General features: G+C 36.6%; 1 protein-coding gene and 1 long non-coding RNA gene across 6 annotated transcripts in view; one reads left to right on the forward strand and one right to left on the reverse strand.

Annotated features, from left to right (window-relative positions):
* Positions 1 to 32: 32 nt before the first annotated feature.
* Positions 33 to 4,981, forward strand: LOC112976138. Its single transcript, XR_003256930.1, has 3 exons — positions 33 to 588; positions 4,071 to 4,207; positions 4,750 to 4,981. It is a non-coding gene; the product is annotated as an uncharacterized LOC112976138 (long non-coding RNA).
* An 11,881-nt stretch (positions 4,982 to 16,862) lies between these two features.
* Positions 16,863 to 22,117, reverse strand: part of TRIP12 (thyroid hormone receptor interactor 12) — a 64,207-nt gene continuing 58,952 nt past the window's right edge. For all 5 annotated transcript variants that reach the window (XM_026087063.1, XM_026087067.1, XM_026087066.1 and 2 more), the window contains 4 exons: positions 21,683 to 21,796; positions 19,779 to 19,873; positions 19,466 to 19,569; positions 16,863 to 18,258 (listed from right to left, as the gene is read on the reverse strand). In XM_026087063.1, coding sequence (XP_025942848.1) covers positions 18,062 to 18,258; positions 19,466 to 19,569; positions 19,779 to 19,873; positions 21,683 to 21,796 — 510 coding nt within the window. In that variant the 3' untranslated portion in view covers positions 16,863 to 18,061. The remainder of the gene's footprint in view (positions 18,259 to 19,465; positions 19,570 to 19,778; positions 19,874 to 21,682; positions 21,797 to 22,117) is intronic.

A 22,117-nucleotide genomic window follows, 5' to 3' on the forward strand; every position in this document is an offset into this window, starting at 1 on the left:
GCCCCCGGGGGGGCGGGCGGGGGAAGCGGCGCCCGGGCCGCGCAGGCCGCGCTCCCCGCACTGGCAGGGAACCGCGCCGTGCGCCGAGCAAAGCGTTGTGCAAACGCAGCAGTGCGTTCGGAAGATGCCGGAGAGACGGTCCTGGCATTTCAGTGCCTGCAGTTTAAGTGGCGGATGTAAACGATAATATAGCAGCACTCAGCATCTCGGTGCGCGCCGAGCCCGAGCTCTGCCCTGGACTGGACAAGCGCCCTGAAAAGAAGGAAAGTCCTTGCGCAGGAGAGCTTACCGTTTGCTTTTTATTTACTGTTTGTGTTATTTGTTGATAGTTAACTTAAAGCTATATTAAGACCAAAGTATAAGCCAGTAGCATAAAAATTGGTTCCATCAGTTCTCATATTACAAAAAAAATAAAATAAAGCTATAGATATTGGACTTCCATGTTTTTCCTATTGAGATTTTCTACGGCTGATTTTTAAAAATCGATTTGTATTTTGCTAGTCTTTTTGAGTTTTGTTTTGTTTTTTTACTGCATCTGGTTATAACTAAGATACACAGTCTCCACATCAGTCAGCAGACAGCATGAAGGTAATCCACACTCTCTGACCTTTTATTCATTTGCTACTATAAAAGTGAGGTATTTAAATCTATAGTAACTAACGACTTCTTCTCAAATCTCTATCACGGGATTAAAGGAGAATGATAATATCGCTGAAAGCAATGTGTTACACTTTTCATAAACCTTTGCATTTCTTATACAAATAAGACTGAAACCTGCATCATCGGCGGAAATAATTGGTGATACTAATTGAACTGAACTGAAAATTCATCTGAACTTTTAGCAGCCTGGATACAATATTAGATCCCCACATCCAAACTGAAATTAACTGTCATTGCTTTTTCCGTTACCTCACGAGTCTCTTTTTTTTACCTTCCGTACCTCTTAAAGTTTTATATTTTGTGCCACACTAGCTCCCTCTGCTGGTTTTGTTCTTACTGTTTTCCTAATTCTGGTTTCACAGTTTACTCAAATAGATCTGATTTAATTCCCCTCATTCCCAGATAAGGCTGGGTTCTGATGTTTACTACAACATATAGGCGCTGTAGTAATACAAATAAAAAACTAATCTTAAACTCATTTACTCGAATGAAGTTGCTTCTGTATTTTACAACTGTCCTCTCCTTAAGGTTACTTTTTCTATCAGTATTTGTTCATCAGAGCCCTTCACATGCTGAGACAGAAAAATTGCTGTACTTATTTGACTAGTTTGTCTTCTTGGTTTTTTTACTGATCATTATCAAGTGCCATTTCTCAGCAAAAAACAGGCCCTTGGAAGACAATCTTCCAATTTGAACTGAACTACTACTTACTGTTCTTTAAGTATGTTTTTTTCCAAATAGTTTTGCAACTGTCTTACACCATAAAAAACATACTTTTAATAATTTGTTATTCTTAATAATTCTTTGTTCATAAGAATGTCATGGAAAGCAATGCCAAGGCCTTGCCAGTGTCAGGTTATGATAACTATCTGTTGCTTCTGTCCTATTCACAAGAACTGTTACCTTGTCCTACAAGAAAGTAATGTGATTTGACATGATTTGTTCTTGATAAGTCCACAGGGTCTTCTAAGTACTCAGAAATAACTTTTTTTTGTGGCATTTGATATTAAAGCAACTGGTCTGTAATTCTCTGTTCTCCTTTTCAGTATAAATGTTTGCCCTTTTCCAGTCTCCTAGATCTTCACCCCTCCACATAAGTTGTCAAAGATAGTTGCTAATAGCTAGTTTCAGCCAGTTCTCTAAATATAGTAGAATTCATCAGACGCAGCCAATTTGAAAATAGGTTCTCCTCTCAAGCCTGTTCTTTCTTTCTTTTTGCTCAAGTTCTCCTGGCTGATATTGTATTAACCAACTGACTGACCTTTGTAAAGAACAAGATGCCTGAATAGATTAGATGCTCCTATTTTTAATTGTTCTTGTAACTCCACACCCTTAAGGGTTCAGTAATCCTGATGGAATTTTGATCCATATCTGAGGCATTTAGGTATTATGACTGTATAAATAATTATTGGAAACATGATTTCAAGACAGCTAGATCAAATAATGAATTCTGTTGACGTAGTAACACATGATATTTGCAGAGGTGAACAACTTTAAAAATAATCCAGTCAACCAATGCAACCAACAAAGCTGGACATAACATGGTATTTTGAGTCAAAGTGGTCATAACTATGCCACATGAGTTTCTTTCACATTTTACAGAACATATAAGCAATGTTTGCATTGTAAATGCCCTTTTCATAAGGAAATGATTATTGTACAACACAAAGTACTTATGCTTACTTAATTAGCTAGTGACTTTCCAAAATGCTGTATCTTTTTTATACATCTTAATTTTCCAATGTGTATAATTAAAATAATTTCATAGTCAGCTTTCCACAGACAAAATACTAATTTCTGTATTCAACAAGGAGTCAAGTTGTCTGTCTTCATTTATACTTGCTATAAGTTGAATTGTATTACTAATCTAATATTTTATTTAGATAAGCTACATTACAGCTTAACTATTTACTTTGATGGAGGAGTACTCATCCTCTGGTGGCTTGAAATAGGAGTTTTTGCAGAGATTTTTTATCTGTTCTGATTAAATATTTAATGAGGAACAAAATTCTCCATGATTTCCTAAGAGGAGGTTATATCCTTTAAGTGTCCACCATAAAACACAATGCTATGAATTATTTTCTAAACGATAATAATTTCTTTTTAAAATCACCTCCTATTAGTTAACTTTTTCCTTAATAGTTATTAGATTAGGGAGTTTTATAGATGGGAGAATTACTGTTTTGGGCCTTTTCTGAGCAGTATCTGAACTCTTATTTTTTTCTGTAGCACATTCTGGGTCAGACTGCAGTCATGTCTTTATAGTATTGGCTCACAGAGTTCAGACCTGACATTTTCCTCATCTCTTGCTTGACTTGTGCCTACTTTAAAGCACTTCAGGAAGTTTCACTTCCAATCTACCGAAAGAGTGGGCTTTTAATTTAATCTGAGAAACTTAGAATGATCCTACTCATGCAACTGGAGTCAGATTTTCAAAATTGCCCATCACATTTCCAGTCCAGTATCCTATAGATGCCAAAGTTAAATCTGTTTGCAAACCTGTCCCTGTTCCTATACTGTCACAGTCACTGGAACTATTAGTGTGTGTGTGCACACACGTGTTTCATAAAGCTTAAAATATATTTATTCAGAATATTTTTACATGTATTTATTTTTTTCCAAGTGTGTAGTTTCTATTGAGGCACATTATATTAACATAACTGTTGAAATGATTTATGCCTCAATTTGTCAAAGTACTGAAGCACATGCTTTAATATGTACTTCAGTACTTTGATAAATTGAGGCATAAATCAGTAGCCCACAGAAGTCAATAAGAATACTAACCTCTGATATTACGTACTCAAGTGGTTCACACTGGAACTTTGGCTGATGTTCATGGGTTTGGGAGTGGGAGTTAAGGCTACAGGAAAAGCTCAGTTTAAGGCTCTGAACAGAGATAAAGCTTTAAAAAAATGTATAGTTCACTGCTATACATCAATGAAACTAATACAGCTGTAGCTTAAGTCCTAACTGCAAATATTAAAAATTAAGCTAGAGCTTAAATCCTAAATCACAAATACATTCTCTCTTAATTATTTTATGGTATAAGTTTTGTGATTTCGTCTCCAGCTCTATTCTTAAGCTGTGACTAAGGCTTTGAAAAAATGGCCTGATGTGACTACAATTTTAATAGAAATAAAAATAAAAATAATTTGTCATTGATACAGACAGTAATTTTTACGTTGAAATAGAACAAATGTAAAGCACAAACTCTTAAATAATGTCAAAATTATCTTAAATCTTTATCTTAGAATTTACATAGATGTTTCAGCAGCTCAAATGACATGCTTAATATGACAGCTATCAGCACAGGTATTTGGCCATAAGAATTTGGAGAAAGTATTATATCTAAAGAACAACTATTTTTATATCCAGTACATGACTGACTTTATATTTATATTAATTTCAAGGTGCACATGTCAGAAGGCATGGTGTCTGTATTCTGGTTTCCTGGAAAACCTCACGTATTGAAAGATGTACATAGGAGAAGAGAAGGACAAATGAAATCTTGATAGATGCTCTACCTGAAATAAAAGCAAGTCACAAGGTAATTCAGTGAGAAGTTCTAAGGCTTTAATGTCTATCTTTGTTGTTCTTTTCCCAAGCTGTAAATAAAAAGATGATGCTACAGATTTGAAGATTTGTGGTTATGAAGGAACAGCACCTGTAATTCTCATACAACAGCCAAGAGTAAACATATCCTAAATAGAGAATGCTTTTATTGTTTATGCTTCAACACCATATTTTCTAGCAAATACAAAACTGAACTTATGTAATATTGATAATGTGTGTTTTTCCTTTATGCTATAATTCCTTCAGGCCTTCATTTTCAAGTGTTCATTTCCTTTCACGCTTTTCAATTTTTTTATTCCTTAGTAACATCACCCTCACTAGATTCAGAATTTGCAGATAAATGTTGCCTTTTTTTATCTGTGTTCTCCTAAAAATCACTTTAAAGTAGTAGAATATGGCTAAGTCCAAGCTTGTCTTTAGGATTTGATTCTCTCCCTGGGCACTTCTTTCAAATAAGAGATGTACACCTGCATCTCACTCAACATGGATCCATGAGATACATTGTCTCCTTCATAGCTTGGACCTTCAGGCTCCAAATTATTTAGTGCTGATTGTGACTGACAGCCTCCTCACCACCATTCACTGAGATGGGGAAGTGCTATTATCCAGTGCCACAGATCTGGCTCCAACCCACATCCTAAGCTGTTTGGATACCTAACTCCCTTGGAGTGAGTTGGATCCTTGCCTAACATCCTACAGGAAGCCAGCAGTAAGTAGAAAACTCATCCTAAATTTCTGGATTACTGACTTAAAGAATACTAAAGCTTGCCACAGAAAGCATAATCAGACCCTAAATTCAGTGAAAATTTAGAATAAACATGGTTTATACACTGCTTAGTGAGAAACAAGCCAGTATTACATGCACTTATACTGAAATATGGAGCATTGCACTGGTTTATTTTCTGATACTTGTTCCATGTTTAAATGAAAATAAGTTGTTCAAGATCAACATTTTCAGCCTCAGACACAACACAGATCATTTGCTGCATTATTACCCTTGTGCTGCTTGGTACTGTGCAATATATATGTTATTAATGTCAACTGAAAGTTAGGGGAAAGGAAACTTGAGAGTTTCAAGGTATTAGTGCCATCTGCAAAGGGAGTGGATGTTCTATGCAGTCAATGGTTGGAGTTACTGACAGCCTGTTATATATTGTATCCAGTGTTTCTCAAAACCTTTTGAAAACAAAATAGTATTTTAAGACAATTTGGGGACAATTTTCATTAGGCCTCCCTCATAAATCAATCTCCCTCAGTTACTTTATGTCAATATTGTAAGATATAAAGACACTGCAATTTATGCATAAGAGGTATACAGTCTTTATTTAAGGACTGCAAGCAGTGGAGACTCTAGGTATATTTTCCTCAAGAATTTAAATCTTAGTTTTAATCTGAATATGTCTAGTTTCATCAGTCATCCATTGGATCTTGTTTTACTTTTCTCTGACAGATTAAAGAGCCATCTGCTATCAGAATAATTTCCTCTGCGTAGCATTTTTACTGCTGTAGGTCATTTTACACTATGGTCAAAACCATCTGTTAACATGCTTTTAGATGAACTAAACATCTTTTGGTCACTGTATTTATCAAGCCTTATGCACCATAGGCTACATGGACATTTCATGGCAATGCAGAATGAACACTCACTGTTACTCAGTATATACTGTTACTCAGTATATAATCAATCCAAATACATTTTCTTTATGCATTTATCTCTGATTAACAATTCTGTTTCTGACGAAACAGGCATTGTATTTAGCTTACCATGGGCCTCTAAAAACTGTGCAGGGAAGAGGCCAAAATTTATATGGGTTTTTCCTTATACCATAAAAATTTCAAAAAAATAAATGCCAGCCTATGTAACCATCACATACTCATAAGTTGCAGGAAACAATTAGCTATAAGACCTGGTGTGAAATTTACTACTAATGCAAATAGAAATAAAGATTCTTAATTGCTTTCACTATTCATAGCAGGGTATGTACTGTATGGTAGGTGTTTATTAGGCCACCTGCAGTATTATGTAAGAATGGCTGTATCAGCTTGGCCCTGAATGTCTTTTGGGACTTGACCACACAATGTATAGATACCTGTCATCTGTGCCTTAGTATAAGGATCATTCAGTCTTTGAGATCACCGGACAGAAAGTGATTTAGAGCATATCAACCCTCAACTGAAAAATCCTAGGGAGTGGCTTGAATATGCCAGCCTGATTTCTTCTGTCAGCTAGTAGATCCTATCACACTAGCAGGTGGAATTACTCAGTTTACTCTTAGTTCTGGATGAATATATTATATATTAACATTTTATGTTTCTGAAAACAACAGCAAAAAAATAATGGAAATCTACAATACCAAAAACATTTAATAGCTTATTTGCATCTTTATGGCATACACACAAAACATATTTTGTATTAATACAGCAGTGACAACTATTCATACAATCCTATTTTCTAGTATAAAAACAGAGCAAGAGCAAAGAAACAATTTTTTCTTGATGTCTTCCTGCCTCACTTCATAAATGGCTATAAAGTTCATGCTCTTACATGGTTTAACAGGTCAATAATTCAAAATAGGAAATGCAGAATCATTTATTTATATTCCATTTTCTGCTTTACCTCTTTTTTTTCTTTTTTCTTTTTTTTAAGTGTATATGTGTCTATAAACAACAAGGAAAAAATGTATACTTAAAGGATTCTCCAGAGTAGAGACACATATTTAAGTCTCTAGTGCATAGTTATTTGTCCAAGTAATGAGAACTCTAAGTAATAAAAACTTGGCATGCCATCTTATAGATACATGTCTGTAATTATCTCAATATCTAGTGCATATGCTTCTGTTGTGCGCTACAGTGTTACAAGTGACCTTTATCAGTTAGTCAAGCTTTACAAACTTCGGCAAGTCAAGTTTTTCCATTAGGTCGTACCTCTGTAAATGAAGCTTTTGCTTTTGGCAGGGAGGCTGGTTGTTTTTCCAAAAGATAGTGTCAAGGTGTTCATCACCTACTTTAAAGCAAACTCTTCCTTTATTCAGTGATTATCAGTTCTACAAAAAAGCTGGCCTAAGTATGAAAAACCAGAGGAACAGAGATACTAACATTAGGAAGTTTACTGAAGATTTTTAAAGAAAGATACATAAACTCTAAGTTTTATATTTCTGCAGTTACAGTGGTGCTATGCCTTGTAGGACAGTATGAGTGTAACATCATTATAAGTATAAAATTCTTAAAACATTCTCTGTTCTGAATATGTGATTCTTATTCATATCTGCAAATAATTGTTGTCTTTAGGTGCCTAGTTTTACAGATATTAGGCTACAGATAAAATTATCTTAACCATAAGTTTTCAGAAAAATGGGTCTGACGTAACTAACTTATAACCAGAATTGGTTCTTATAATAAGTTTCTTATATATATATTTGTCATTAACTTGATTAAGGTGATTATATTAGAGCAACAGATGAAGTGAAAGAGTTTTGAAGGTCTTGGTTTGTTTTCTTTCCAGAAAACAGTAATTTTACTAAATCAAATACAAGTTCTCAAACAGAAGTGGAATCTTAGTTATAGATCAAGAATTAAATCTCATGATGCCTGGTTTTCCACTCTCGTGGATTTTTTTTATACTCTGCATAGTCAAAAAGACAAGATACTAAGTCCTCATTACAAAAAAGCATCTGTCAGAAATAGCAGCCTATGTGATGCATTTGACAGCCTTAGCTATTTGCATAGATGCTGTAGCCCAGTCTCTGGAGAAAATGACACGCTGTTTAGAAAAGCAACAGCTCAGCACAGATCCCTGCTGCGTACAGTCTAGCAGCAAATGGAAAACATCTAATCCTTGTTGCTCTAAAGGGAAAAGTCATGTAGTAAAACAAAGCTCCACTAAATGACAAATTAGGCAAGCTCCCTATGGTTAAGTTGAATTTGCCGGTAACTTTTATAAATGGTTTGGGCCAAGTAAGAAAAATAATTACACTGAGAGTAATTTTACTGTAAAAACCTTAATGGAACATGCAGATTTACTCTTTGGAAAGTGGTTTTATTGATATGGTATAATACAATGTGAATATTATAATCTAGATTTCTTAACAGTCCTTAAGATTATATGAACCATAATGTTAAGTGTAAAAGGCATTGTTATATAGTATTCTGATCTTCACATTGATTCAGCAGTTTGAAAACAGATGAGTTTAAGATTAAGAGTCAAATAGGTGGACCTCATAAGAGAAATAACAGAAGGCAAAGTGTCTTTGATACAATATTTATGTCAACACCTACTAAATGACTGAAATTTTTTTTTTCTATTTGAGAGTTTTCTAAAAAGCTAAAATTATTGCTATTAATTTCATTTATTCCCTTAGGTAATAATCAAATTGCTTTATGGTTAGATTTCCTTTTTTTCTCTTTTTTTTTCTTTTAAAGCTCACAAAAAAAGTCCCTGGCAGCTGGCAATTTTTTTGCTCCCAGCTACAAAATGGGTAACAGTTCAGAGTACAGTTCACTGTACTTGCAACCACATTCTGTCTGATGCTGTACATAGAAAGAACAAAAAAGCTCCCTATTATGAAAAACTTGCCATCAAAGCACAGGAGAGGAGAGCCAGGGATTACAGAAAGATGACACAGCACAAAGGAGACAATATCAACCATCATGACATGAATTTGAAGGTGGCCAAGGTAATTTAAGAATATGTACAGATGCAAGATGAAGAACAGGAGAGGGAACAAAGGTTCTCATCTGGACCACGGAGAGACAAGAACTTTATACTGATGTAGTTGAGAAAAGGTAGCTATGAGATAAATATGAACAGATGGTTGTACAAGCAAAGCAGTAGATTAAAAGTGATCTGGATAGCTGTCCTCTGAACATGGATACACAAAGTTGTCTTTTGTCAGTGATAAAATGAAATTTTAAACAAAGATGCCAGTTATGTCATGGATATGATACATCTTTGAAACATGTATGTGGATAGAAGAGGATCTGTTAAGCAGAAAGTATCAGCACATTTAGATCCAGTATGGATGGTAGAATCTAATTTTGTGGCCAGGCTGACAGGGAGAATTGGTTGTATTGACTGTACAGACTGGGAATCAAAAAAAAAAAAAAAAAAAAGAAAAGATACTTAGAAGAATGATTGAGAGCCTTGCCTGGGACATACGAATATTAAACATCTGGCCATCAGTAGTGTTAGGCCAAGACTGGAATTTGGTCAGAAATAGTCTGCTCCAGCACAGAAAAGATCTATGCCCTGTATATGGTATACTATGATTTACAAATCATTAGCATGAAGGTAGCAACTGAATGTGTGGTAAGATTACTGAAAAATAAGCTGTGAAAGGAGAAAAATAGGAGACTAAGACTGGGGACAGCAGTTGTAACATATAACGAATTTAGCAACAATAACAAGGATAACAGAAGATGAAAGTAATGCATAGTTATATAAAGTTTGTACTGTACAATCTCCCCATATTTTATTACTAAGACTTCCACATTTAAGTTGGAGAATTTGTTGTGAAGTTGTCCATTCTGCCTACCTATTGCAACTTCTCTTGTACATTACCTATGGTACTACTTTTACTTTTAAAAGAGGTAAATATCATATCTAAAAGATCAATGCTATTAGAGAAGAGTCTGTACATCAGAAAGTAGCTATCTTTAAGTGCCAGCTTTGTTAGGTCATGAAGCATATGTATTCTTCTTATAATATGCTACCTTTCTAACTTTAACACCTTTTATTGTTTTTTTCACTGTTATTCCTGAAGACAAATGTTTTTCTCTAAAACCGCATTAATGAAGATTGCTTGGTGAATCCATAAATACCTCTAACCAAATAACCAATACAACATGAAGTGAAGTCCTACTTGATCTCAGCTAACAGCCAGCTTCTTCCAACACCTTTCTCTGTTTAAGTTGTCATGGGCATGCATGATCTATATCAAGTCAAATTATCAGGCATCACACAGATGCCAAAACCAACATCAAATGTTGTTGAGAGCTGTAATGTACAGTGCTCTCAGAAAAATGTGCATCAGATATCAAATAGCATCAATTCTATGTGCCTTTGCCCATAAATTTCACAGGATCAAGGCTAAATTAATCTGTTTGTAAACTGCACTGTGAGCTCCTGATAGAAGATTCATTTCGCAGATAAACATTGCTGAAAATTAGCCAAGAGCACTGTAAAAGAGGAGATTAATTATGTAACGCAATGGATATGCAACATGGATATATACACCACTATTGTAGTCACTCTGTCTATTAACACTAACTTTTCAAATTCACATATGGAATGGGAATAGAACTTTTTCCAATCTTTTGAGTTCCACACCCCTTTTTCTACCTAATGTGTAGGTAGTTTACTACCTAATTTTAGGCAGTTTTCAGGATGCTATTTTTGTGAGAACTGCTCTTCCTAGAAAATTCTGTATATGGAATTACAGGATCTCCATAATCATTCTCAAATCATGTCAACCACTTATTCTGGAAGAACCTGGAGATGACTGGTTCTCTGCTGGGAGAGAGAGAGAGAGAGAGAGAGAGAGAGAGAGAGAGAGAGAGAGAGAGAGAGAGAGAGAGAGAGAGAGAAACACAGGGACATAACAGCTTCTGAACACACCTAAATTGCCACTTCACTAAATATTAAAAATGGCAGTAAGATGCCAGAAAAACTTTTGAATGTTTAAATCCTTTTAAGAAAGGGAAGGAGAAGCAATATAAGGCCCTGCAGTTTCCTGTCAGTTGAAGCAGAGTCCTATGAAGCTGAAGATTGGTCATGACCTGCAACTGCAACAGAGACAACCCTTGTCACTACCATTCACTTTTTTGGAAAATTTAGAAAATCCTTTTTCTACACATGAATTTTTCCTTTTGAAGTTATTTAAATTGATGTAATATGGAACAGTGCAAGACTCAAGATGTACATCAACTTTTTCATTCTCAGTCCTTAGTAAATGCACACATGGAGTTTTGATTTAAAATTCTGAAGAGAGCCAGCTGATTGTAACATTGCAACATATTTTAGTAAAACAAACAGGTTTATCCATTTAGGTCTTGCAAACCTCCAGGGATGGAGGCTGCATAACCTCTCTGGGGATATGAAGTGAAGGGGGATAATCCCTTCCCTTGATCTCCTGGCTGTGCTCCTTCTCAGGCAGCCCGGGATGCTGTTGGCCTTCGTTGCTGCCAGGGCACACTGCTGACCCAGGGTTGGCTTGCTGCCAACAAGACCTTCAAGTCCTTTTAGCAGAACTGCTCTCTGGCCAGGTACTGCTCCCTTTACCTTTAATTTCTAATCTACTGGAAGAAGCTGATCTGTTGGCCGCTAAGTTAGAAATTACCAGCCTTAGATTTCAGTGTTGCTAAAGATGGGATAATTTTGCAGTTAGATAACCATTATAAAGAGATTTTTTTTCCCCTCTTTTGAATACCATTTAGACTTCCAGTGTCCCAAAATAAGGCTTGCTGCCTTTCACACCAAAGGAATAACAAGCTGTGTGAAACCTTTCTGAATGATTTGTAACAGTAACATCAGTACTTGTCAGTAAATTAAGCATGCTGTTCCACTAAGTGAAGATATAAAATGTAAATACTGCTTTTTGTTTAAGAAGCATACTACAGAGGACAGAACCGTGGGAAATGCTGACTTCAAGAAAGAGATTAAACCAAAGTCTTCATGATTTCGGTACACAGGAGAAGCAATGATCTGTGGAAAAAAAGTGAGAAAAAGGTTGGGGGGAAAAAAAGGCCCACCTCCTAGACTGGCTAACTGCTTCTGGATCACTGCCTGCATCATCCGCCTGCCAAAGGGGGCTGCTTCTTCTTCTATGTAAGAAGACTTAAGAACAGAAGAACTGTAGCACTGGATCAGACCAAGCCTATATTTAGCCTAGAATACCTTGGATGGCTAAAGAAAGAGCAACACAACATCTGATATTTACTCAAAGTATTCTCTCCATTTCCAATCATCTATAGCTGAGGGGCCTCCTAACCCGGACAAGATTTTAGTTTAACTACATTCTGTTCTTTCCCCCATAATCTGTTTCTAACTCACTATAAAGCATCAGGTAAGGTTGCTGTCTTCTCTGAAAGCATGGGCTTTGCTTACAAAGTTACCAAAGATCTATGAAACGTACCCCGATTCTGTCAAACAATTACACCAGAGAACTTCAAAATACAACCTCATCCACCATATGAAATAGCTACAAGAGGCCATAGGAAGAAAGGGGAACAGAAGAACAGGAGGACAGGCTCCTGCAAAGCAGAAATATGCATCCATAATATTTAGCTACTGAATTGAATGCCACAAAACAAAATTTTGTTGAATTTAGTTAGCTATTTGACACAAATTCTGCTGCTAGTTTATTCTAGTAACTTTTCAGACTAGGGTGAAAGTCTGGAAATTCCCTACTTTCCCTTGCAATAGGATCCTACCATCCAGGACACTTTAAAGCATACAGCAGCTCTAAGTGCTGTATAGACAGTTAATGAAATCTCAAACTTTTCTCTCCATTTTCCTGTCAGTTGTATATTTGGGAAGTAGCTATTTAGATGGAATAACTACATCATTTTTAAATACATCCACAGCATCAACCTGTTTTGACTTTCCACATATAAGAAAATACTCACGTTTAAGCTTACCTTTGCTAAGAGGCACCTCTTCCTTCCCATTCACATTCTCAGAAAATGGGTGCAGGGTGCTTGCTGTTTCACAAAATGATTTGGCAAGTAGTCATTTTCCCCCACAGGCTTATCCACCTGATAACTCTAATAGGGTTTCAGAGATAGCCATGTCCTGTCTATTAAACAAGTTAAATGTAGTCAAGGGAAAAAACAAACAAACCAACAACACACATTGTTTTTGTTCATTGGGTCCCCCCCCAAAATGGGCTGCTTATAGCTTGAACTGGACAGTTTCCTTCTTCACTATAGGAAGATGGCACAGGATTTAGGAATTCTCCCTCCCCCTTTTCTTTTGAATTTGGGAGGGGTTTTTTTTGTTTGTTTGTTTTTAAATAAATACCAGGTTTGCAGAAGTTACTACCAACAATGGCTCTTATAGCTAGAGCAAGATTTATCAGGACCTTTTTTAATCTAATGCCTTGAAATACTGGATACATCTTCCATTTTTCTACCCCCCTCTGCTTTTTAATTCTTCTATTTATGGCTTGAGATTTCACCAGCGATCCCCAAACGCACACAGCAAAGAAAGAGACCCAAGATCTGCTTCTCCTCCGCCTCCAAAGGAGCTTGATGTCAGATCAATACATGCACTTATCAGTATCAGCAGACAATGATATGTTATCCCTTTAAACTTCTTCTACGTCTTCAGGCCACTGAAGCATTTATTCTTTGAGCTAGCTGCTGTTAGCCATAGACAATATAACTAATAAATTTGCTTCCTATTTGCTGTATAAACATGCATCAGTGTTCTGCTAAAAAGCAAGTGACTAGGCAGCTGATGCCAACTGTTGTGCTGTGCGTCAGGTGGAGCACTTAGGTGAGGTGACTCTTGGGGCAGCTTGACTACATTCACCTGAGAAAAGATATTAAGCAGCACAATGAGTTGTGAGAGACACAGCAAGCTGAGAGCATGCAGCTCTGAAATTCCTGCAGGATCACAGAAAGGAGAGGACTTTCCTTAGAAATTGGTAAACACAGCATAGAGGTTTTTCCACTCAAGCTATCAGGAGACTAGGAAAGCAAAGTGGGAGAAAAAGAGTCCAACCCTGGAAAGACTCAGCTGGCAGTAAGATTATTTTTCCTCCAGCCTTTTTATTGTTCTCTCAGCAAGTCCAATTTTTTAGAAAGGGATCATCTCTGGTCCTCAAGTCAGGTAGCTCAGCACCTCTGCTGAGGCTTTTCTAACTGAGATCATGGGATCTGGTGTTGCTGACATGTTCTGAACCCACATGCTCTTAGTATGGACTATGATTAGACAGGCACAGGGCCTTTATGAAGACCCTGTAAAGCCTGCTTTGCTTATGCGACGTTACTTCAGTTTTTGAAGGGGAAGTTCTGCCTCTTCTCAGGGAGGACGGCATCTGCTGTGCCCGCCCTACAGAGGTAACCAAGGCCTGAAAACTGCTCTTTACCTACCCTAACAGAAAACAGAAATCCCATCTACACAGCCATGTCCTAGGAAGAGAAGGTTGTCCATCAGGTGGACCCATTGCACAGGCACCACTCCACTATTTTACAGATTTCCCTTTCCTAATTCTCCCTTCAAGCTGGATGAGCAAACGGGTTGTTTTTTGTAACTAGCTCAATCATGTACTGGCTAGCATCTTTCTCCCTCCCCCCCCCCCCACCTGCAGCCCCTTGCTTATTTTCAAAAAGGGGGGAGTCTCTGCAGTACCTTAGAGGCAGGAATTGCTCTACCTTCTATTCTCATTTCTGTCGTTCCCCAAGAGAAGGAAAATGTGATCAAGCTTCAAAACTTTTGGATCATTCCGGAAAAAGGACTTAGTGTTGATCAAGTCAGACAAGATGAAATGGGAATGTCCATGGTCTGACTGTGAAAGCTAAGGTGCTTACAGACAAAGCAATAATACAGTTTCAGCAACCTGTCTTCAGCCAGGTATTTAGGTGGAACAGACCCCAGAAACTCTGCAGGTGACAGACCTACCTCCAAGCAGTGGCAGGAATAAAAGGGCAGAACCAAAGTGATCCAGGCACTTGGTATTTCATCATTCCTTGTTCTTGGGCATTCGTATTTAAGTAGAGGACAGCTCAATAAGGGAAAGCAAGTAGAAAAAACAAAAAAACAAACATGCTCTAGGGAAAGAAGGGAGAATCTAGACAGCTAAATTATGCAGTAAGTCTGCATATGAAAATTTTACTATCTGATCAAGCTTTGGCACTGGGCATGGGGATTTTACACATACTTGGAATTGTTTCTTGTACACCTTCCTACAGAATATGAAGGGGAAAAAAAAGCACTACAACATAATGAGTCATGTCAAATGTGGCTGAGAGCTTGGATTTTATCTACAATACTTAAATGTTCCTTATACAAAAGATTTCTGTATAAAACAAACGTTTAACAAAAATCACCACAGAAGTAGCAGCTATCTGTGCTTGGATAGTCACCTTCTCATGAATTAACTTTTGCTGCTCTTGTTAATTCAGAAAGATGCAAAACTCATCCAAAATAGCAACTTATGTCCAAACAGTGTTCTCTAAAACCAGTTGTTTCACCATTTTAAAAAAGCCTCTATTTTCAAAAAATAATACTTTATCCTGATATAAAGATATACAAAGCAGTTCAGTACCAAGTAGTCTACCCATGCTTCTGAGGGCTAGTCATTAGCAGGCATCTGAACACACCTTCATTTAATTTGAGTGAACTTTTCATTCAGAGTTCCTCAGGAGGAGGAATCCCTAGCCTCCTGCCCTACCGCTCCCCTAGTTCTCAAGTACTCCTAGGTATTATGTTTCTGCTTGTAGGAAAAAAGAAGCAAGTTAAGCCATGCAAACTGATCTGCTAAAGCACTTGAAGCTGGGGAAAAAAAAGTGCCCCCCCCAGAAGGGTTAAATTCACTTTTCAGGCTAAATATATCCTTGGTCATGCTGAAGATGACAGCCAGGATAGCAAATCAATTGCCATGAGAGGTAATTGTTTTTTTCCTTCCTTTTTAAACAGGCATTCCTCCCCTCCAAAAGGAACTAGGTATACCAACAACTTACTTTCCCACTGAAATGGAGTTACACAAATGGCTATTTCAAATTTGAAAACACCTCAAAGTCAATGAAAGCCAGATTCTGGAGGGAGACAACATGGGTAAAAAAATATCAATACACATGATATTTTAATACAAAATATTAGTTTTTTTTTTCTTTTTTTACACAAGTCAGTTTTTTTAAAATATAGAACCTTAAAAAATGAACAAATTGCTATCCAAACACTATAAACATGTCTTTGTGCTCAGTTTGATCAAGTTATCAGAACAATTTAAACACCAGTCCATCATTTAAACACTGCCTTAAGTTTTATGAAAACTACGCCGCACTGTGCACTACCATTATTATAGGTACAGTGTGAAGCGCCTTCATTCAGTTTTAATACGGTAGTGAACTGTTCAGTTATCAGGTTCTTTGTGCAAGGATTTCACATTCTACTCATGCTCAGACAGATCTGCATTACATTTCAGTGGCACTGGTATGAGCAACCGCATGTACTTCTGTGAATGTTCACTGTAAGAATGTCCATTACATGTATTGAAATACATATTCTGAAAGTACAAGTTCTTCAGCTAGATAAAAGAAAACCTGTTATTGTTAGTTTAGGGGAAATACTAGCCTGATTAGCCAGAATTTAACAATTACTAAGCACTGAAATGAATTTTGATTTCTCAAAGTTGAATAAAAGTAATTAACTATCACATTTTTATAGAGATGAACTATATAGCATGTACATCTCAGGATGATTTGTAATCGCCCTTTTTTTTTTTTAAACCCATAGAAAGGAAAAAAATTTCCCTTTAAGTTGGAGGTCTTATAAGGTCTTGTTTTAGCAGTAAATCATCCACCAGTTGCAGGCTGTTAGCCAAGTAGATTCAGGATGATTTACTTGCATTACAGTAATTTACACAATTGAACTTTATGTATACAGTACAAAACTATGAACAAAAAGGTGAAGCAAACTTTTTTTATTTATATTCAGGTAAAAACATTAACCTGATGAAGTAAATTATTGCAGATTTGAGAAATCAGCACATAAAACAGTTGGACAGAGCATTGCTTACAGGTGCTTTATCTGTGTCAAAAGACAAAGGCTGAACTGTTTGTTCCAAGCTAGCGCTGGGAGGAGGAAAAAAAAAAAAGAAAAAGAAAAGAAAAAAACTACAAAAGTAACCAGGAACTTAGATCAAAAACAAGAAAATTGTTTACTTGAACAGGGAATGAAACAGCGAATTTGTCTTTTAAAAAACTTTACATCAATTCGAAATGCTCTGGCCTTACCACAATACAACACTGGCCAGCCCAAGCTGTTGGACTTCAACTACACAAAAGAAATGAATTCTTCCTTGCCTCTAGTAAGAGGCTTTTGCTGCCTGAATCACTGTGTAAACAGCTCTAGAGCGTCACCTGGTAAAGACTGTCACCAGTATATCCTACCACTACAGTAAAACTAAGCTATAAGAAAGGTTCTACCTAGTTACAAAGGCTGAATTATATTGACAATATATATTTGATTTCAGTAAAATTTAAATTATCTTAATCAGAGAAAAAAAGGCATGGAGCAGTAAATGCCCATGCTAACCAAAACATAACAATTGTTGAATGTTGCACACAAAAAGAACCAAGTGAATTGCACATCAGACAATACATGAGGATGGGTAAAATTAGAGGCAGGTGAGGGTACACAGAACTAGTCTACTAAACTAGATTCGTCAAATACATGGTGTATTTTAATTTCTGTACTTATGTACAAAAGTTGTCTTTGGAGGAAAAACTTCAGACTTAGCTAGATGGATACACACAGCCCAGTATTAAACTGCACAGCGACATTTATTGTTCCAGCCTGGAAAAACATCCCTTTTTAAATTTCACACAGCAAAGCAAGTTAAAAACTTCACTCATCAAATAAATGATAATTTAAACAAGAACTTGCTAAAGAAACCTTGTCACAACAACTTTTTAGGGCCTGATCACTTTAAGTCCATGGGGGCCTTTAATGAATATCAACCAAGTGTCTTTGTTTATAATCTGCAAGCCGTTTTTCTACAACAAGAAGGCGTAACACGTTTCCTTGACTCAGGTGATACATTTAGAAAAGAATCATGATTTTCTCTTTTGCTGTAACAGGCAGACATTGCATTTTTCATTGTGATCAGGAAAGATGGAATGACTGCTGCCCTTCTCTTGCAGCTATCAAGAGTTTTTCACGCATTATCTCAATAGTTGAATAGTCCGGCAATTTGAGATAGTTCACACAAGTCATTACTGAGGGCAAGAAGTCATCTGGATTTTCTGTAGACTCGAATGTCTTGCGTACAATTGTCAATGGAGGATTCAAACTTCGGAAGCCTATTAATGAGAAGAGAGATTCAGAATAAGAGCATTCTTCCTGAAAAGCCACAATTAACACTGCATTAATCCGACAGTGACAGAAGCACGTGCCCTCATTAAGTGACTGCTCAGAAAAGCTCTACTTTTAAACTTTTCCTCATATGGCTTCACAATGCCATATGGCAAGCTAAAAAAATACTGGAAATCCTCTGATTATTTTATTTCCTTCTTATTCATCTCGGGAAAACTAGACAGGTCTATTTTTAAATTCTGGGTTCTTTATGAGTAAAAAAAAATCCTATTCCCAGAATAATATTTGTGCATGAGAACAGAAACTTTTACTTTTTTTTTTTTTTTTTTTAAAGATACTTGGAAGTTATCTGACTTTTGTCACCACATTTGTACCTCTTTTTTTCCCTACAGCTAAGGTTTTTACACTCCTACTCCTCAATCCTGTCTGCACTTTCTCATTTTTTTTTAAAATCAACCCCTTCTCTAAAATCAATTCCTTCCTACAATGTTAGTTCTTCCTTTAAGTGGGTAAAACAGAGAATGTAAGTAATGGAATAGATGCATAAATTTCTTTTTTATTTGCAAAAACATTCAGCTAAGAACATGGTAAGAAGTATGCTCTAAAAATTTAACACTTCAGGATTAAATATATTCATATTAATGCAGCAGAGCCAATATCTAGCAAAGCCAAAAGACAAATTCCTCAGTTTTCCTCACTGCCTCTTTTCTAAATTCTGAAATTTAAAAGGGACGTAATGAAGGTTTATCACTATGCTCATACTGTCTCTGTTCTAGAAAAATAAAAAAAACATAGTAAGTTTGTTTCCAGGAAGCACTACATCATTTTGCTGTTGTCATAATTTACAGCATATGCTTCTAGCCAAGGAACACAAGATGGTGGGGTTTTTTGTTCTTTTTTTTAAAAAGAGAAGTTTGAACTATTCTTTGCCCTATAGTAGGTTATCTGGTAACATGAATTAAACCATGAGAGAGAATCATTTGAAAAGTCTTGAGATTAATGCAAAGTTCATAAGATAATTCTATTTGGAGTCCACTCAGCCACTTCTATAACTAAAAGTGTCAGACAAGTATGAGGCTCCAATACAAATATACAGATAAGTAACTTTTGCCTTTACTGAAATACTCCACTTATTCTGACATGCATTAGTAGTACTGATTTCATATATAGCAATGTATTAATAACAAAACCTACCTCCTACAGGCAGTCTGGGGCTACCGGTCACAAACTGAAGGAACAGTCTTTGCTGCTCACTATCAAAACTACTGAGAATTTCGAAGAGATACTTCACTGCTCGACTAAAGAGGAAAAGAAAGACAGCTTTTATTATTTTGTTTATGGTTAAAATAATTGCATCAGATTTATATTCAGTTAAACATTAGAAAGGCCATTTTCAAATAAATTTCATATAATACTGAATGCCATTTGAGTGACAGGGATATAAAATTATTCAGATGCATGTTTCTAGTGCGAATATTTATTTTTAACAAGACCAACACCATGTTACCTGTCATGTGTATAACCATGATCTGGCCTGCAACATTCCATCAATGTCTTTGCATCCCAAGTGTCCGTTTTACTGCCGCACAAGAGCTGCTCCAGCTATAAAATTTAAAAACAAGGAATTTTTTTCCCCTCCCTTTAAAAGTGATGCAGAATGAATACTGCATATTCTGATTACTACTACAGCAGTCTACTTTCTGGAATGGTTTGCTGCGAATCTACCTCAGTCATCCCATGCAACCTCCCCAAGTTCTTCAAATGTAATACCTTCATCCCAATGACAGCCTCACTACCTGAATCTGCTTTTGCGTGCAGTCCATTACCACATGCGGAAGTTAGCGACACTGAATGCATCTCTTGGAGAACAGAGACAATCCTCCAAAGTAATTTACACTAGCAGACCAAAAATGCCTTAACTTTTTGGAACTATTTCATAATTTTGAAGAAATCTGGGGGAATGGGGAGAATGAAGTGTTTACACTTGCTTTTTAGAACCTGGTCTCTTCTTTCAAATAACAAAGTAAAATAAATCGTTAGGCAGAGATATCTTTTAGATAGTAGCTTTGTACTTCAGCTTAGCTTACTTTGCCTGTTCTTCTTATGGCACTTGGACAAGCAAAGCTGACAGGCTAAAGCTGAAACATGAAAGCTTCCAAGAGTGTCCTTCCAGGATACAAAAGTTGTAAAGCCCAGATCTTAATAAAAATAGAAGTTTGACACACCTAGCCATTCCATACATGAACAAAATAATTTTACAAGTTTTTTTTATAATTACTGAGGAATGGTTTGTACAAAGGTTCAAGTGGTCTGATACATGACCAGCAGAGCTCTAGATCTCACACTTAAGTCCTACTAAAGAAAAGATCTTATATCTCAGACTACTCTACTCCTATTCCTTAATTTAGGTCAACTGAATTTATAAATTCGCAATGGACTAGCATCAGCATTTTAACATTTCTAAGAAGCAGCAAGCATCAAACCATGTCACCAACCATGCAACAGAACAGAGTACAGCATCATTTGCACGACGAAAAAGAGAAATCTGGTTAAGACCTTTAGGAAACAGACTATATAAAGTATTCACATTCTTTAGTGGTCTTAGATTTGTTGCAGAAAAACAGGTGGTGGTACTCTTTGAAGTACCAACAGAAAGGCATACAAAAGAATCAAGATAAGCAGCTGCAGGACCCTGTTTTTAAGAGACCCTAACATTACAAAGCATCAAGAAAAAAAGATAACTTGAAGACTTRGCTAACACACTGTTTCACTAGGCACTTAACATTCCTTCATGAAGTTAAAGGTGCAAGTTTATGACAGTAAACAAAACCTAGGAACCACAGTATTCAAATAAGCTCCCCAAAGGCAGGCAGAATAATAAAACAATCTCATTTCTAGTCCAAACAGAACCTTGTCTCAATTCAGTCCATATAAGAGTAAGAATTTTACAAAATTTGATTTGGTGGGTGGTGAGAACCAGACATCAAGACAAACTATCCTATTCTTTGCTCCTTCTTCCTCTGTTCTTGTTAAAAAGCTTTTTTTTCCCCTCCATAGAATGTCCAAGTAACATCCACAGCTGTATCTGCAGCTACTAAGAGGAACTGCAATACAAGGAATTAGGTTCAGCTTCCATACCAATATAGAGCCTGAACATAAAATTGAAGCATTCTTCTGGAAAGAGCTGGTTATACTCGATTTTACAGGAAACTGAGCTCTTCATAATAGAAGCATCAAAATGAACTGCTACTGAACACAATCTCAAACATTTAAGTATGCAAAGGACTGAATTGTACTACTATGCATCATACATGCAATTAGCCTATTTGTGTTAGGACCACACAGTATCCAGACTGTCTATACACACAGTCATAAGGCATAACAGCATCAGTTCAGAACACATTTACCAACCTCCTCAGGATAGAAATACTGAAGATGACTGAGGGGGAAGACAGATTCAAATCCATCTCTGAAGGAGTCAAACTGCCTGGCAACACCTTCATTTAGTGCCCAGAATATAACCAACTGCAGGAGGAAAAAAAAAAAAAGTCACATGAACAAGGGAAGCATGGAATATCACTACTATACAACAGACTATGGAAAAAAAGATCCACAAAAGTCTGGCCATATGCTCACTGTAGTGGTAGCAGAGTTTGAACTTTGATGCATGGAGCTGCTCTACAGCATTGCCTTATTCTGCCTTAATTCACAAGCTCATACTGCTACATGTATGCAAAGGCAGTGCTACTGTGGGAGGAAGGGAGGAAGGGAGGAAGGGAGGAAGGGAGGAAGGGAGGAAGGGAGGAAGGGAGGAAGGGAGGAAGGGAGGAAGGGAGGAAGGGAGGA

Source organism: Apteryx rowi, unplaced genomic scaffold (assembly GCF_003343035.1).
Source record: "Apteryx rowi isolate R43461 unplaced genomic scaffold, aptRow1 scaffold_70, whole genome shotgun sequence".
Taxonomy (NCBI): Eukaryota; Metazoa; Chordata; class Aves; order Apterygiformes; family Apterygidae; genus Apteryx; species Apteryx rowi.